This window comes from Myxocyprinus asiaticus, chromosome 31 (genome assembly GCF_019703515.2).
Source record: "Myxocyprinus asiaticus isolate MX2 ecotype Aquarium Trade chromosome 31, UBuf_Myxa_2, whole genome shotgun sequence".
NCBI classification, from domain to species: domain Eukaryota; kingdom Metazoa; phylum Chordata; class Actinopteri; order Cypriniformes; family Catostomidae; genus Myxocyprinus; species Myxocyprinus asiaticus.
The window spans coordinates 21,110,816-21,127,704 of NC_059374.1; the positions used below are offsets into that span (position 1 = coordinate 21,110,816).

Here is a 16,889-nt window from a genome sequence, read left to right on the forward strand (position 1 = left end):
CCTGATTTCTTCACTTTCACACATTCAGGCAATGCATGGCTGTCTAGTTAAACCCTCACTGTCATTTAATTCAGCTGAAGGAAAACTGTGGAGAAATGATCTCATGTTATAAATGCAAATGTGAAAATATTTAGAATTTGAACCAGGAGTGCGGTGTATGTTGCAAGGGAACCGGACCACAATTTACCCAAATTGGATCAGAGCACTTTTAAACTCTGCCATTGCTATGACAATCAGTACATGTCTTGTTTACTGTCAGTTGTGCGCAAGAACAAAGTCCCATTAAGGCAAGTCAGGTCACTCGGCAGCCTGCGGGTTACCATTTTCTATTGATACAAGTACAGCTCCTATTTCCTATTTATAAATTGTGCTTCTTTAGCTCAGATCACGCTAAAAAACACTATTTTTCATGCTGGTTCAGCTAATGCGCATTCTCGAAGATAACTGAACATGATGTTTTAATCAAAAAGGTGATTGGCTCTTTTAACTGTAAGTTGGGACTAGAGCCCGACCGATACCGATTTTAGAGGGGGGAAATTCACCGATTACCAATATGGTGGCCGATATATTTAATTTTTGAGTTGGAATGAAAACAGACCTTTTCTATGTAGATTTTTCACCGATTTTGCACCAATACGACTATGCAAAGGTACTCAGAAGGCTGCTTTCTTAAATATTTTTATCAAAGAATATTTGACATTATTATTATACATTGTCAACAAATTCTAGAAATGAACACTGAGAAAATAAAGAATAAATACAAATAAAATAAATAGCTAAATAAACATCAGTACTGTATGTTTAGTATAAGTCAATTGCTGACCATTAAAATAAAGAATAAATAAAAATAAAATAAATAACTAAATAAACAACAGTACTGTATGTTTAGTATCAGTCAAATACTGACCATTAAAATAAAGAATAAATAAAAATAAAATAAATAGCTAAGTAAACATCAGTACTGTATGTTTAGTATCAGTCAAATGCTGACCATTAAAATAAAGAATAAACAAAATAAAACAAATAGTTAAATAACATCAGTACTGTTTAGTATCAATCAAATGCTGACTACTAAAATAAAGAATAAATAAAAATAAAACAAATAGCTAAATAAACATCAGTACTGTTTAGTATCAGTCAAATGCTGACCATTCAAATAAAGAATAAATAAAAATAAAACAAATAGCTAAATAAACATCAGTACTGTTTAGTATCAGTCAAATGCTGACCATTCAAATAAAGAATAAATAAAAATAAAACAAATAGCTAAATAAACATCAGTATTACTGTTTAGTATCAGTCAAATGCTGACCATAAAAATAAAGAATAAATACAAATAAAATAAATAGCTAAATAAACATTAGTACTGTTTAGTATCAGTCAAATGCTGACCATTCAAATAAAGAATAAATAAAAATAAAACAAATAGCTAAATAAACATCAGTACTGTTTAGTATCAGTCAAATGCTGACTATTAAAATAAAGAATAAATAAAAATAAAATAAATAGCTAAATAAACATCAGTACTGTTTAGGATCAGCCAAATGCTGACCATAAAAATAAAGAATAAATACAAATAAAATAAATAGCTAAATAAACATTAGTACTGTTTAGTATCAGTCAAATGCTGACCATTAAAATAAAGAATAAATAAAAATAAAATAAATAGCTAAATAAACATCAGTATTACTGTTTAGTATCAGTCAAATGCTGACCATTAAAATAAAGAATAAATAAAAATAAAATTAGTAGCCAAATAAACATCAGTACTGTTTAGTATCAGTCAAATGCTGACTATTAAAATAAAGAATAAATAAAAATAAAACAAATAGCTAAATAAACATCAGTACTGTTTAGTATCAGTCAAATGCTGACCTTTCAAATAAAGAATAAATAAAAATAAAACAAATAGCTAAATAAACATCAGTACTGTTTAGTATCAGTCAAATGCTGACTATTAAAATAAAGAATAAATAAAAATAAAATAAATAGCTAAATAAACATCAGTACTGTTTAGGATCAGCCAAATGCTGACCATAAAAATAAAGAATAAATACAAATAAAATAAATAGCTAAATAAACATTAGTACTGTTTAGTATCAGTCAAATGCTGACCATTAAAATAAAGAATAAATAAAAATAAAATAAATAGCTAAATAAACATCAGTATTACTATTTAATATCAGTCAAATGCTGACCATTAAAATAAAGAATAAATAAAAATAAAATTAGTAGCCAAATAAACATCAGTACTGTTTAGTATCAGTCAAATGCTGACTATATTAATACTGCCGAGTCAAGATAAACAGCGGCAGCGGTGTTACACCATATTCTGCTATACAAAAATAGGGGAAACTTTCAACGGTGGAAAACTAGACTTTTAAATATTACTTTTTATAAATGCAACGACTGGAATTGTTCGGTTGAAAGGGGTACCAAACTGTGAATCCCGAACAAAACAGTTCGGTGAATACACATTTACTCATTAGCTTCCACTCAGCTGACAACAATGAAAGTAGCTACGTGGTTAGCCAATTAGCTATAAGCTCGTTGTCACAGAGAGTAAAAGACGGACATTGATTATTTTACTTTCCAGCATTGTGTCTCACCAACTAGGTAATAACATAGCGTGAAATCAACGCTCAAAAGACACAATCCACCACCGCACTGTTGTCTGCTGAGCTGCAAAAAGATGCTCTGATGTTTACCTTTCAGTCTGCTACATTACTTACTGCACTGACAAACTATAGCTGGCTAACAGCAAACAGACATGAGTGACATGGTTGTCAGGGACAAGGTTAGTGTTATATTAGTAATATTGAAAAGGGAAAATGATGGGGCCATTGTTTATTAAGTTTCCAGTATGTATTTCACAAACTAGTTAACAACTTCCCGTGAAGAGAGACCGCTGAACTCCGCCCTGTCTGCAGAGCCACCGTCAGTTCAGAGTCAGCTCTGTAAACAATGGAGTTGGAGCACGCTCTGCTGGACAAACTACGCTATGACACCAATTCTAAAGCATTGTTTTCTGCATTGAATGTTCTGAAAAAAGTTTCATATCGGCGATAACGATATATCGGTGAAAAGCTAATATCGGCCGATAATATTGGTCAGGTACTAGTTGGGACAACCATTCCTACAGCCACCATCTTTAGCATTACGATTTTTCCCGTTCATAAGTATGGGAGCAATTGTAATATACAGTCTCTGACGATAATCAGCAGTCAACATTCAAGTGTGTGGTACATTTCTCAGTTTCTTGTGATTATGATTCCTGAGTAAATACATTTATGCCGCCTCTATGCCTCATTAAAAAAACTTTTCTTTGCAGGGTAAAGAAAAATGCCTTTAGATGTCAGATAGAACAACCTAATTTAACAATTCAGTCTCAATTTTTTTTTCTGACAAGTGGATAAGCGTTTATGTAGAGCCCTGCACAAACAACACTGTCATTTATTGCTCACTAAAGTGTTGATAGGTTTTTGTTTGTTCAGCAGGATGACACAGTGCGCACAAAATGCACAGTTCTCTCTCTCCGACCCAAAGCCGTTAACGAAGACAGAGTCTCATAATGGCACCGTTCCTCACCACAGTGGCCCTTGGAGAGACATTCCTGAAATGGAGGAATTATTCTCCAACAATACAGACACAAGTAGGCTCTTCACCTCTGCAAAATATCTGTTTTTATTATGTGGGCAATGATTATGTATGGAGTTCATCATCTTTGTTTTCTTATCACCTGCACTGTTATTAGGAGAATTCATGTCGTACCCATCATCAATTCAGAAGCCTAGACCTAAAAAGAAATCACCGAAAGATGGCCTTGCGAGACGGGAAGTGTTGATACCAGGGAGTAAGAAACCACAAAGTTATTAAATTATTGATTGAACAGGCAACTAAAGCTGTTGTTCCAGTGTAATAATGGAGTATTTGAGTGATCTATCACATTTTCGGTTTCTGTGTCTCCACAGACCTACCTCCTCCCCCTGAAACCCCCCCTGTCATTGAAGACCCTCTGAAGCATCTGACAGATATCTTGGACAACAACAGCAGCCGAACTCCCCCACAGCGTAGAGAGAGGAGATCAGACCGCATAACAGCAGCACAGTGGAGCACAGAAGGTCAGATTTTGCAGAAAACAAAACACTCATGTTGGATTGCCTTGCCAATGCCAATATACTGTTATTGTACAAACTAGTTAATTTAGATGTTATCACATGAAGCACATTTAAAAAAAAAAAAAACAGAAGAAACTGACTTGCAACACTCTAGCAACACCCTAGCAACTACTTAGCAATACCCTAGAAAAGCCCTAGTAACAACTCAGACTGCCCTATCAACCAGCAATCAATGTAATAGCATCTGACAAGGAATCACCAACAACCCCCTAGTACTCACATAACAATGTCCTAACAATGTCCCAGTGACAACCCTGAATGCACTAGCAATGCCCTAACATCTGATGAAGGACCACCTACAGCATCCTAGCAACCACTTGGCAATGCCCTAGCAACGCCCTAGTGACAATCCAGAATGCCCTAGCAACCACCTAGCAATGCCCGTGCATCTGACAAGGAACCACCCACAACATCCTAGTAACCACATAGCAATGTCCTAGCAATGCCCTAGTGACAATCCAGAATGCCCTAGCAACCACCAAGCAATACAATAGCATCTGATGAAGAACCAACAAAACATCCTAGCAACCACTTAGCAATGTCCTAGCAACACCCTAGTGACAATCCAGTTTCCTCTAGCAACCACCAAGCAACGCAATAGCATCTGACAAGGAACCACCAAAACACCCTAGCAACCACTAAGCAACGTCCTAGCAATGCTCGAGTGACAACCCAGAATGCCCTAGCAACCACCTAGCAATGCACGTGCATCTGATGAAAAACCACACACAACACTCTAGTAACCACAAAGCAATGCCCTAGCAACAACCTAGTGACAACCCAGAATGCTCTAGCAGCCACCAAGCAATGCAATAGCATCTGACAAGGAACCACTAAAACACCCTAGCAACCACTAAGCAATGTCCTAGCAATACCCTAGTGACAACCCAGAATGCCCTAGCAACCACATAGCAACGTCCGTGCATCTGACGAGGAACCACCCACAACACCCTAGTGACCACAAAGCAATGTCCAACCAATGCCCTAGTGACAACCCAGAATTCCATAGCAACCACTTAGTAACACTCGAGTATCTGACAAGGAACCACCCACAACACCCTAGTGACCACAAAGCAATGTCCTACCAACACCCTAGTGACAACCCAGAATGCCGTAACACCCGTGTATCTGACAAGAAACCACCCACAACACCCTAGCAACCACTTAGAAATACCCTAGCAACCACATTGCAATGTCCTAGCAATGCCCTAGTGACAACCCAGAATGCCCTAGCAACCACTTAGCAACACCCGTGCATCTGACAAGGAACCACCCACAACACCCTAGCAACCACTTAGCAATGCCCTAGCAACATCCTAGTGACAACCCAGAATACCTTAGCAACACCTTTACATCTGATGAGGAACCCCTCACAGCATACTAGCAACCACTTAGCAATGCCCTAGCTACACCCTAGTGACAACCCAGAATGCCCTAACAACCACCTAGCAATGCCCTAGCATCTGATGAGGAATAACAACACCCTAGCAATCATTTAGCAATACCCTAGCAACACCCTAGTGACAACCCAGAATACCATAGCAACCACCTAGCAATGCCCTAACATCATTACAAAGCACCACTCACAGTATACTAGCAACTACTTAGCAATGCCCTAGCAACACCCTTGTGACAACCCAGAATAGCCTAGTGTAACCGGTCCTACTTGACCCGTTCTGAGCGGGTTTCAAATCGGCGTCTCCGGCACGGGAGGCAGGCGCTCTAACGAGGAGGCTAAAGTCCACAACCTCTAGTGTCAGTCGCTAGTGCACCTCTTGGGGCCAGGGGAGTGAGGTTTACACACTGTACAGCTACTTACCAGCTGGCTACCATTACACTAGCAATGTCCTAACATCTGACGAGGGACCACTCACAGCATACTAGCAGCTACTTAGCAATTTAAGAGGAACCTCCCTCAACACCGTAGAAACCTCTTAGCAATGCCTTAGCAACCACCCTATCTGTACTGTATATCTATCACTCTTGTCTGTCATGGCTTTATAACCTTTAGGCTTTTTTTAAACTTGAAGGCAAGAATTGTCTTGCCAACATTCAGAGTTTGTCTATTCCTTTCCTATTTGTTCTATTTCTGTTTCTTGGGTTTGACTGGTTAATATTGCCCTTCACAGATGAAGACTTAATCCAGTACTTCAAAGCAAACCTGCTGGCTAGCGGTCAGATATCCACTCACTGTTCTCTTTCGAGAAGCTCCGCCTCTCAATCCTCCACAGCTTCTCATTCCCTGGGGGCAGGACGGAGGAGAAATGAGGTTAGATGAGTACTGTATATGTGTTTGTGTGAGACTGTGTATCTTCAAACTGTCTGGTAGCACATGGCCTGAATAAGTTCATTAGTCACTCGCCACGCGCAGAGGCCTTGCAGCATTGTTGTAAATTAGCAATCGATAAGCTTCAGGACACTGTGTGCTTGGAACTGGAAGCACATTAAATGAATCAAGCAAATGATTCCATTTCCATTGCTGCTTAGAGCTACATGGAATATTTCTTTTTTTTGCCAAATATGTTTATTAAGAGAAAAAAATAAAGCATACTTCCTGACACAGAGATACAATACAATTTACATTTTTGTTATATATATATATATATATATATATATATATATATATATATATATATATATATATATATATATATATTTAAAAAAATAAGCTGGTTGTTTATATATTATAAAATCCAACAACAGGCAAAAATTCAAATGGGAAGTGCCTGTAACTCCATAAAATAAGAAATAAAAGATTGCCATTTGTGGAAGAACTTGTCAGTACATCCCCTCATCATATATTTTATTTTCTTGAGTTTTAAAAAAACATTGTGTCCCTAAGCCACTGGGAGATGGATGGATATTTAGCAGACTTCCAATGCAACAGTAAGGAATGTCTTGCTATTAAGGATGTGAAAGCTATAATATCTTTTTGTATAGAGCTTAATGGAACTGAGGCATAAGGAATCCCGAATATAGCAATCATTGGGCAAGGTTTTAGATCTACTCTGAGAATAGAGGACATAATAGTAAAGAAACCATTCCAAAAACCATACAGATCAGGGCAAAGGAAAAACATATGATTAAGATGACAGGGAAAGCCATGTCATTTATCACATTTGTCTTCCACTTCTGGATATATTACAGAAAGTCTCGACTTAGACCAATGGACCTATGTAAAACTTTGAATTGGATGAGTCCAAGACGAGCACAAGAAGTGGTAGACTGTATCCTATCTATAGCATGTTCCCAAAACTCTTCACTTATTTGTACTCCTAATTCCATTTCCCATGCATTCTTAATTTTGGTACTCGACTGACTGCTTAAAGTCAGAATAAAGTCATATATCTTTGAAATCATTCCTCTCTGATGTGGATTATATGAGAGCAAGCTCTCCCAAGGCTGTTCTTGAGGTGCAGAGGGGAAATTAGTGAAACATCTAGAAACAAAATTTCGAATTCGAAAATAGTGAAACAGATGCATTACATGGAGGTCATAAGTAGATGACAAGTAGGCAAAATGATCAAAGACACAATCTACATACAAATTTTGAATTGTTTAATGCCCTTGTCATACCACACTGAAAATGTCATGATGGAGGAAATAAGTGGTTATTGCTTAAAGGACCCAAAGAGGATGCACCAACAAATTTAAAGCGGCGTCTAAATTGATACCAGATCTTAAGTGTGTTAAGGACAACTTGATTATCAGTATATAAAGAAAGTTTTGTAGGTAGAGAGGAATAAAATAAAGCAGGTATAGAGGATTCCCTACAAGATGATAATTCCAATTTACACCAAGAAGATCCAGGAGACTCAACCCAATAGCAAAGTTTATGATTGGGTAATGCAAGTCCCCTACTAAGTCTACATCTCTGCAATAAAGTTTTACGAACACTTGATGACCCCACCCCCCCACCCCCCAAATAAAAGAACAAATTATTTTATCCAATGAATCAAAGAATCGTTTTGGCAGAAAAAGAGGAATTGACTGAAATAAGAAAATAAATTTCGGTAATATATTCATTTTGACAGCATTGATCCTGTCAATTTGAGAAAGGGGGAGGTTACCCCAACTTTAAATATTGGATTTAACCTTTGAGATAAGGGGAGTGAAATTAGCCGATGCAAGACCAGACAAAGAACGTGTCACGTTAATACCTAGGTATTTAAACCCTGACTGACTAAATTGAAAAGGTAGATCTGACTGTTGGAGATAAAATGCTACAATATTGACGGGAAAACAGTCATTTTTCTCCAAATTTAATTTATAAACCAAAACTGAACTGAAGGGTTCCAGAACACCTAAGACAGCAGGCATAGAAGCAACAGGATCGGTTACATACAGTAACAAATCATCAGCATATAGTGACAATTTGTATTCAACACCGTAACAGACTATTCCTTTAAATAAGTGGGAAGATCTTAATATGATAGACAGAGGCTCGATAGCGACAGCAAAGAGCAAAGGCGATAAGGGACAGCCTTGGCGACACCCTCGTCCGAGAGCAAAATAATCAGAAAGAATATCGTTAGTATAAAAACTGGCTTTAGGGGATGAGTAAAGGAGGTGAATCCAAGAAATAAATTTATCCCCGAATCTGAATTTCCTCAAAACTGCAAACAAGTACTCCCACTCAACCCTGTCAAATGCTTTTTCGACATCTAAAGAAATTACAATCTCAGGAAGTTCAGCCGAATGCTTTGAATAAATTATATTAAAGAGTGTACGGGTATTAAAAAACAACTGACATCCCTTTATAAAACCATTTTGCTCTTCTGATATAATATAAGGGAGCACGTTCTCTAAACGAGATGCAATTACTTTTGCCAACATCTTTACATCTGCATTAAGCAGAGACAGTGGTCTATAGGAACCACAGGAGGTTGGATCTTTACCCTCCTTAAGAAGGAGAGCTATAGTGGCTTTTGTCAGAGTTGGTGGCAAAGAACCACGTTCCAAGGATTCATTGAACACAGATAAAAGCAATGGTGCCAATTTTCCAATAAATGTTTAAAAAAATTAAATTGGAATCCCATCCGGGCCAAGGTCTTTATTAGATTGCATAGTTTTAATTGAATTTAACATTTCTTCAAGAGAGAGTGGGGAGTTCAGTTTTTTGACAGTATTAGAATCAATAACAAGGTTACAAAGGTTTTGAAGAAATTCATCCAATTTAGAATTGTCTGTAAGAAATTCAGATTTATAAAGTGAAGAGTAAAATTATTTAAAACTAGCATTACTTTCCATGGGATCTGTAGTAATAATATTATAAGTGTTTTTAATACTAGGTATCAGACGGAAAGTGGCCTGTCGTCGTAGCTGATGTGCGAGTAAACGACTTGGCTTGTCGCCATGTTCATAGTATGAACCACGAGTACGTAGTAATAAGCGCTCTGCTTCTTAAGTTGAAATATTCTGCTTGTAAGTCAAGACGCTGTTTAAGTAGTTCTGGAGAAGGATTCAGTGAATATCTTAGATCGAGGTTACTGATTGCAGATGTGAGTTCATTAAGCCTAGCAGTGTGCCTTTTATTAGAGAGAGCAGAGTAAGAAATAATCTGCCCTCTGAGATAGGATTTAAGTGTCTCCCATAACAATGAATAAGAAGTGGAGTCATTCTGATTGAAGGAAAGAAAGTCATCAATAGAAGTTGAAATGAAGTTGCAAAATTCTTTGTTTGCCAAAAGAAGAAGAGTTAAATCTCCAAAGCAGTGGGTTACGTTTATAAATAGAAAGTTGAATATCTAATTGTAGAGGCGCATGTTCAGAAATTACAATACCCAAATAGTCAGAAGAAACTACACAAGAATTAAGAGTACTGTCTATAAAAAAATAATCAATCCTTGAATAGGAATGATGCACCTGGGAGAAGAAAGAAATTTTTTTAAGAGAGGGGTTGGGGTGGGGGGGTGGGGGGGTGGGCTGGGTAGCTCAGTGGTAAAAGACGCTGGCTACCACCCCTGGAGTTCGCAAGTTCGAATTCCAGGGCGTGCTGAGTGACTCCAGCCAGGTCTCCTAAGCAACCAAATTGGCCCGGTTGCTAGGGAGGGTAGAGTCACATGGGGTAACCTCCTCGTGATCGCTGTAATGTGGTTTGTTCTCTGTGGGGCGCATGGTGAGTTGAGCGTGTCTCCGTGGCAACGCGCTCAACAAGCCATGTGATAAGATGTGCGGGCTGACGATCTCAGACGCGGAGGCAACTGGGATTCGTCCTCCGCCACCCGGACTGAGGCGAATCACTACGCGACCATGAGGACTTAAAAGCACATTGGGAATTGGGCATTACAAATTGTGAGAAAAATGGGAAAAATCACAAAAAAATAAATAAATAAAAAAAAGAGAGGGGTTACGGGATCTTTCTGCCACATAAAATATTAATTTTTTTTAGACATAGCAGATTTGAGTCATATTATGGGGATTAGACCGATCCAAATTTTGGTCAAAAACACAGTTTAAATCCCCTCCGAAAATCGACAGGTGAGTATTTAAAAAGGGCTGTGTAACCTATGGTGATCATTAATACGAAGGTGAGTCTCCTGTAAAAACACTATATCAGAGTCGAAACATTTCAAATGTGTAAAAACCTTAGAACTCTTGACAGGATTACCCATAGCTCTGACGTTCCAACTAATAAATCTTAGAGGTGTGCCTGTCCCAGCAGTGCTGGGATCCTTATTACTATTAACCATTTAAATAAAATAAACAACAGGGATACAGATAGCCATTTAGAGCCGAAGTGGGACACCCTCCCCCCACACACACACCCAAAGTCTCCATATAACAAAACAATAAAGGAGACAGCAGTGTTTCCTGCAGTAACCAAAAGTTGTCCACAATGTGAAAACAACTCGGAGAGTAAGCAGAACTAACCAAAAAAAAAGAGGTACGAGAAAAGACTCCTACTGACTTCAAGTCTGATAAACAGTCTGCGCACAATGACAAATATAATATAATATATTTTAAAGCCTTGTGTTACAAATTACTGTGCCATCTGAAGGTGAGCATTACAGCAAAACATTGGTAAGTCCCCCAGTAGCATAAATCAAATGACTACAAAGAACAGATAGATGAAATACAGGTAATGCAATAGTATAGCACGTAAGGCTGAATACGGTAAATACTCTAACATAAATTTAAACAAACAGAAACAACATTAACCTAGTCAGAGCATCAGAACAGAAAACCACATATTATTACAATGGTAGATTAAAGAGGGGTGAGTCCACTGAATCTAGAAGAAGTAATGCAACGATATTTTAATTGCAAATCAGAACACTGATAGTAGGATGCCTGAGTACCAAAAAAAAAAAGAGAGCGAAAAAGATGACGCTGTCATAGCTGCTGCAGCTCACCCAGATATCAAGAATTTGACATAGTCCCCTGCTTCCTCCGCTGAAACGAAGTCCTTCTGAACACCATTGTATGTAATGCAAAGTGGTGCTGGGTGAAGTATTCCATAGCGAGTGCCCTCAATGCCACGAAGTTGATGCCTGACCTCGTTGAATGCGGCCCGAGCCCGGCCTATCTTGGCAGTATGGTCCGGGAAGACTGAAATGGTCAAATCCCCCACTTTAATCCGTTGGAGCTCTCTCGCGCGGCGTAAAATGTCAACACAATCACTGTGATAATGAAATCTACACACAATAGCTCGTGGTCGTTCACCAGGCTTGGGCTTAGGCAGAAGGGTCCGGTGGGACCGGTTCAAAACCGGCTCCTTCTCCAGACCAAACGCTCCCTTTAGCAAGACGGTTACAGCAACAGTGGTACAAGTGTCAGGCCCCTCTGGAACTCCCACTATCCTAATATTATTACGCCGTGATCTAGACTCTAAATCCTCACATTTATTCTCCAACTTGGCTACGGTAGCAGTGAGACACTCGATAGTAGTTTTCATCCGAGCTATGTCATCGGTACAACCGGAGAGAGCATGCTCCATTTCCCCAACAATACCCTTCAGTGTCAATATAGCAGCATCGGTAGCAGCTTTATCTTTAACCAGCTGTGTTTTCACAGCCAGCAGGTCGAGCTTGATCGTTGACAGAGCATCCCTGAGAGTCTTAAAAATATCGGCAATGTCATTCCTCAGCGAAGCCAGCAACTCGAGCCTGAGGGCGGCGATGTCAGGGTCAAACCGAGGCAAGGCGGACTCAGCGGAAGGAGGTGATTCACACGAGGCTGTGGTCGTGGCGCTTATACTAGGCCTCAGTTGTGTCTGAATAGTATTATGGGTTTTCATGTTTTTTCCAGACATTTTAACGTAGTTCAAGGTTGAACGGGCAAAAAAAAACAAAAAAAAAAACAGAGTAAAGTAAGTCAAGATCAAATGTATGACTGAAAAGCGCAAGTAAATTACAATTTTAATCGAAAACAGCGGGAGCCTCCAACTTCGCGTCCTACTCCATTAGCAGCTCAGCAGCACCCCTCTACATGGAATATTTCTGTTACTATATGTAATTTTACTAGAGCTTTAAAGACAAATTCTCTTGACAAGTGCAGTTTTCTTTCCTGTGTTGGCATATTTCATATTCTATCAGGAAGTTTGGGTGGGACATGGTTCAATGACGTGACGCTCATTTTTTTGTGTTTAGATTTAAGTTATTCATCAATATATTTAATTTGCAGTTTTACACATAACAATTACTTAATACACCTCTACAGAGATGAACATGTTTTCAATCACTGAATTCAAAGTCATTTTTCTGTCTATGTGGTGAAAAGCTAATTTCCGAAACATAGGTTGGCAGGCAAAGAGTCAATTATGTATGTTAATGAAGAATGTCTACCTAATAAGTCAGAGAAACTTTAAAGGAATATTTCCCCAAAAAATAAACAAATTCTCTCATTATTTACTCACTTTCACACCATCCCAGATATATGACTTTCTTTCTTCTGCTGAACACAAACAAATTTTTAGAAGACTGTTTCAGCTCAGTAGGTCCTTTCAATGCAATTGAATTGTGACCAGACCTTTCAAGCTCCAAAAATCACATTACGGCAGCATAAAATTAATCCATAAGACTCCAGTGGTCTAATATACACTGTCTTCTGAAGTAATGCAATCACTTTGGGTTAGAAACAGATCAATATTTCAATCCTTTTTTCTATAAATCTCCTCTTTCATTTTCAGAATGTGAAAGTTAAAGTAGAGATTTATAGTAAAAAAAGGATTTCAATATTCATCAGTTTCTTGCCCACATCTATTATATCGCTTCAGAAGACATGGATTTAACCACTGGAGTCTGATGGATTACTTTTATGCTGCCTTTATGTGCTTTTTGGACCATCAAAGTTCTGGCCACCATTTACTTGGATTTTATGGACCTACCGAGCTGAGATATTCTTCTAAAAATCTTCGTGTTCAGCAGTAGAAAGAAAATCATAAACATCTGGAATGGCATGAGGGTGAGTAAATGTTGAGAGAATTTTCATGTGAGCTATCCCTTTAACCCAACCCCCAAACCTATGCCTAACAATTCAGGTAGTGCTCATACAGTAAATACTCATAAATTACTTATAAATATAAATGACTCTTCCCTTGCCATCCTACGTTTCAAAAATGGACAAAAATTTTAAATTTCTTCAAACTTGATACATGTGTTGTAGATTTCTCCTTTTTATCATCTAGTCTAGGAAAACCTTATATCAAAGGGCTCAAGTTCCATCACAGCCAGGAACCATAATTTGCTACTTGCTAGTCATTTGCAGATAGTATTAGAGGGAGGGACATTCTCATTCTAGAGAGAATTTGACTGGATAAAAATCTTTGTAGTGCAAGATGAGTGATCAATATTTTGGTCTGTTTTTTTCTGTAGAGAAAGACTGTACATTTTAAATGTGTATATATGCTACAAGTGAATTTTGTAAACTTTAACCTTCCTATGGTCTTCATAAATGAGCCCTTCCTTTGGTCCTCTCGGACATTTTTGAATGGAAAGAGCAAAGGTGTAACTTTTTTTAATGATGATGTTGATAATGATACCATTTCTTATTCCCTGAAGTAATGACAATCAAATTATGCACTTCTTTTGGAATGTTATGCTATTTATGTAAATTTCTCAATGTTACTATTCATTTGCATATGCAAATAAGCAAATTCATGAAACTTTAGTACAAAAAATAATATGACTTGAAAATCATGTCATGACAATAATAGCCACTAGATGGCTACAGTGTTCTATGGAGCCACCTACTGTGTAGTCTGATTGCTTGTTGTAACCTAATTTTATATTTTATCACAAGTAATGCATTTGGATATCTATCTAGACATTATCAAACTATTATTTGTCAAAGTTTAGCATTATAAAATGGATTTGAAATCAGTTCATGCAGTTAAGAGAAATTAACTGAAAAAATTGTGAAAATTCAATTAGAGTATAAAACAGAAGAATCAGAGAAAACATTTAGCAATTTCAAATTTTCTATGGTAAAAATTTATTTTGCAAACATTTTCATGTCAGTGAGGTGAACAGCAATAATAAACAAGAAATGCATTAAAAAAAGAACAAACAGTAAGCAACAAAAAACAGTAATAACAGTAAAGAATGATGCAATGTCTTTATGCATTCATGCATCTGTGGCAGTGTGTAGTTATTATAGCATGTACCTTGCAGATGGATTTTTTTTATTTTATTTTTTTATTTTGCAAACCTTGCTAGATTTAATGTCTCTTGGGAGACAGTCCGCACACCTTTATTTCTGTGTGTGTTTGTGTGTGTGTATGTTCTGCATTGTGGGTATGTCATTGTCTCACCCCCTTATTTCTGAGTGTGTGTGTTTAGCATTGTGGCTGATTTATTGGTTTTATTTGACAAATAAAAAAAATATAAAAAACTGCCCTGTGTTATAGTCTCACTAGCTCATTTTTGTGTGTGTGTGAGTGGGTGTGTATGTTTTGCACTCTGGATGTTTTATAGTCTCACCCTGTAATTTCTGTGTCTTTTTTCTGCATTGTGGCTGATTTATTGATTGTATTTGACAGATAAAAAAAATGCTATGTTATGGTCTTTCCCATTCATTTTCAATGGTCGGACAATTTTGACTGTGAAGATAAAAGATATAGCTCTTTTTTTTTTACAACCACTTAAAGAATCATGGCCAATTTCTTTTATTTATTTTTTTATGTTCAGATGGCAAATGGAGGAAAAGTCACCAAATCTTGTACCGTTCAGATTAAGGAAACCGTTTTTATTAAATCAGCAAAAGTGATTCTGGTCAAAAATGACCGAAGACCATACTGTAGGAGGGTTAAGAAGTACACTAGCATATATATTTCCTCAAAGTTAACACACATAGACTAAAAACCATAAAAATCTCATTTTTATTTCATTGGGTCTCTACTGTGCCAGGATAAGATTGCTTTGCAACAAAATGAGGGGTTTTATGTTATCTTGCGTTTGTTTATTTTCAGAATATGGTATGAGGAGAGGATGTTGCCCTTGGCTCCCTGTTGTTCATCACCACGCAACATGCAACATTAGTCATGCCGTGTATATGCCTCCATGCTCCTGTCCTTCAGCTCTCTTCAGTTCTGTTTTAGTCTTTTTTTTTTTTTTTTTTTTAGAGAAATGTCTAAAAAGTTTTTTCCAATGTTTTTCCAGGCATGCTGGAAAGTGTGCTATTTTATTATTTATTATTATTGTTTATTGTATTATTAGTTTAAAAAGAAAATGAAATGTTAAAAAACATATTGTCAGAAAAATCAATTTAGATAAACATGATATTTGAATGTATATGGTGCATACATGTATGCCTGAATGTCTACAGTACAAAGTTGTTAATTTTTGTGACAAAATATAGCAAAACTTATCAAGCACAGACAGTCTATGTGAAGAAACCATCAAAACATTAGTAGGCCTATAGAATACCAGATGTTTCTTGTTGTGAATCGTAACCCCTACTCACTGAAGGTTCTGTTATTTACCCCTGGAGAATTGATCTCACTATGTCAGGCTACCTTCCACAAATGCATTAATCATATGCAGTTTTACCCAGCAACATGCTTGGATTGCATAGTACAAAACACAATAAAACTCATGCTCCAAGACATTTTTACAGTACTGGTATTGATATTGAATTCTTTTTGTATTGTTATGTCAGTCCCTTTGCACTTTGTGTGTGTGATTAATGATAATGCATCATGTAAATCCCATTAACTTTATTCATTTTATTAGTTATACCAAATGGTCCATAGGAGGAACGATAAAAACAAATGGAAGCCGCCTCACCTTTGATTCTATTTATCATGTTAAGGACATCCACACAAGTCTTTCAAAAATTCAATTCCTACAGTGCATTCAGAAAGTATTCAGACCTTTTCATTTTTTTTTTTCACACTTTGTTATGTTTCAGCCTTAAACTAAAATACTTTAAATTATTTATTTTTTCACATCAATCTACAACCCATACCCCATAATCACAAAGCGAAAACCAGTTTTTTGATAACTTTGCAAATTTATTAAAAAGAAAAAACTGAAATATCACATTGACATAAGTATTCAGACCCTTAACTCAGTACTTTGTTGAAGCACCTTTGGCAGCGATTACAGTCTTAAGTCTTCTTGGGTATGATGCGACAAGCTTTGCACACCTGGATTTGGGGATTTTCTGCCATTCTTCGCTGCAGATCCTCTCAAGCTCTGTCAGGTTGGATGGGGACTGTCGGTGGACAACCATTTTCAGGTCTCTCCAGAGATATTCGATAGGGTTCACG

General features: G+C 37.2%; 1 protein-coding gene across 2 annotated transcripts in view; it reads left to right on the plus strand.

The window, feature by feature from the left end:
* The window catches only part of LOC127421736 (roundabout homolog 2-like), a 94,475-nt gene extending 78,242 nt beyond the window's left edge, over nt 1–16,233 (plus strand). The window contains exons 23-27 of one of the 2 annotated variants that reach the window (XM_051664805.1): nt 3,495–3,652; nt 3,755–3,853; nt 3,972–4,121; nt 6,308–6,447; nt 15,588–16,233. In XM_051664805.1, coding sequence (XP_051520765.1) covers nt 3,495–3,652; nt 3,755–3,853; nt 3,972–4,121; nt 6,308–6,447; nt 15,588–15,599 — 559 coding nt within the window. In that variant the 3' untranslated portion in view covers nt 15,600–16,233. The remainder of the gene's footprint in view (nt 1–3,494; nt 3,653–3,754; nt 3,854–3,971; nt 4,122–6,307; nt 6,448–15,587) is intronic. The other variant, XM_051664806.1, reaches the window with a different exon arrangement.
* The last annotated feature ends 656 nt before the right edge of the window (nt 16,234–16,889 follow it).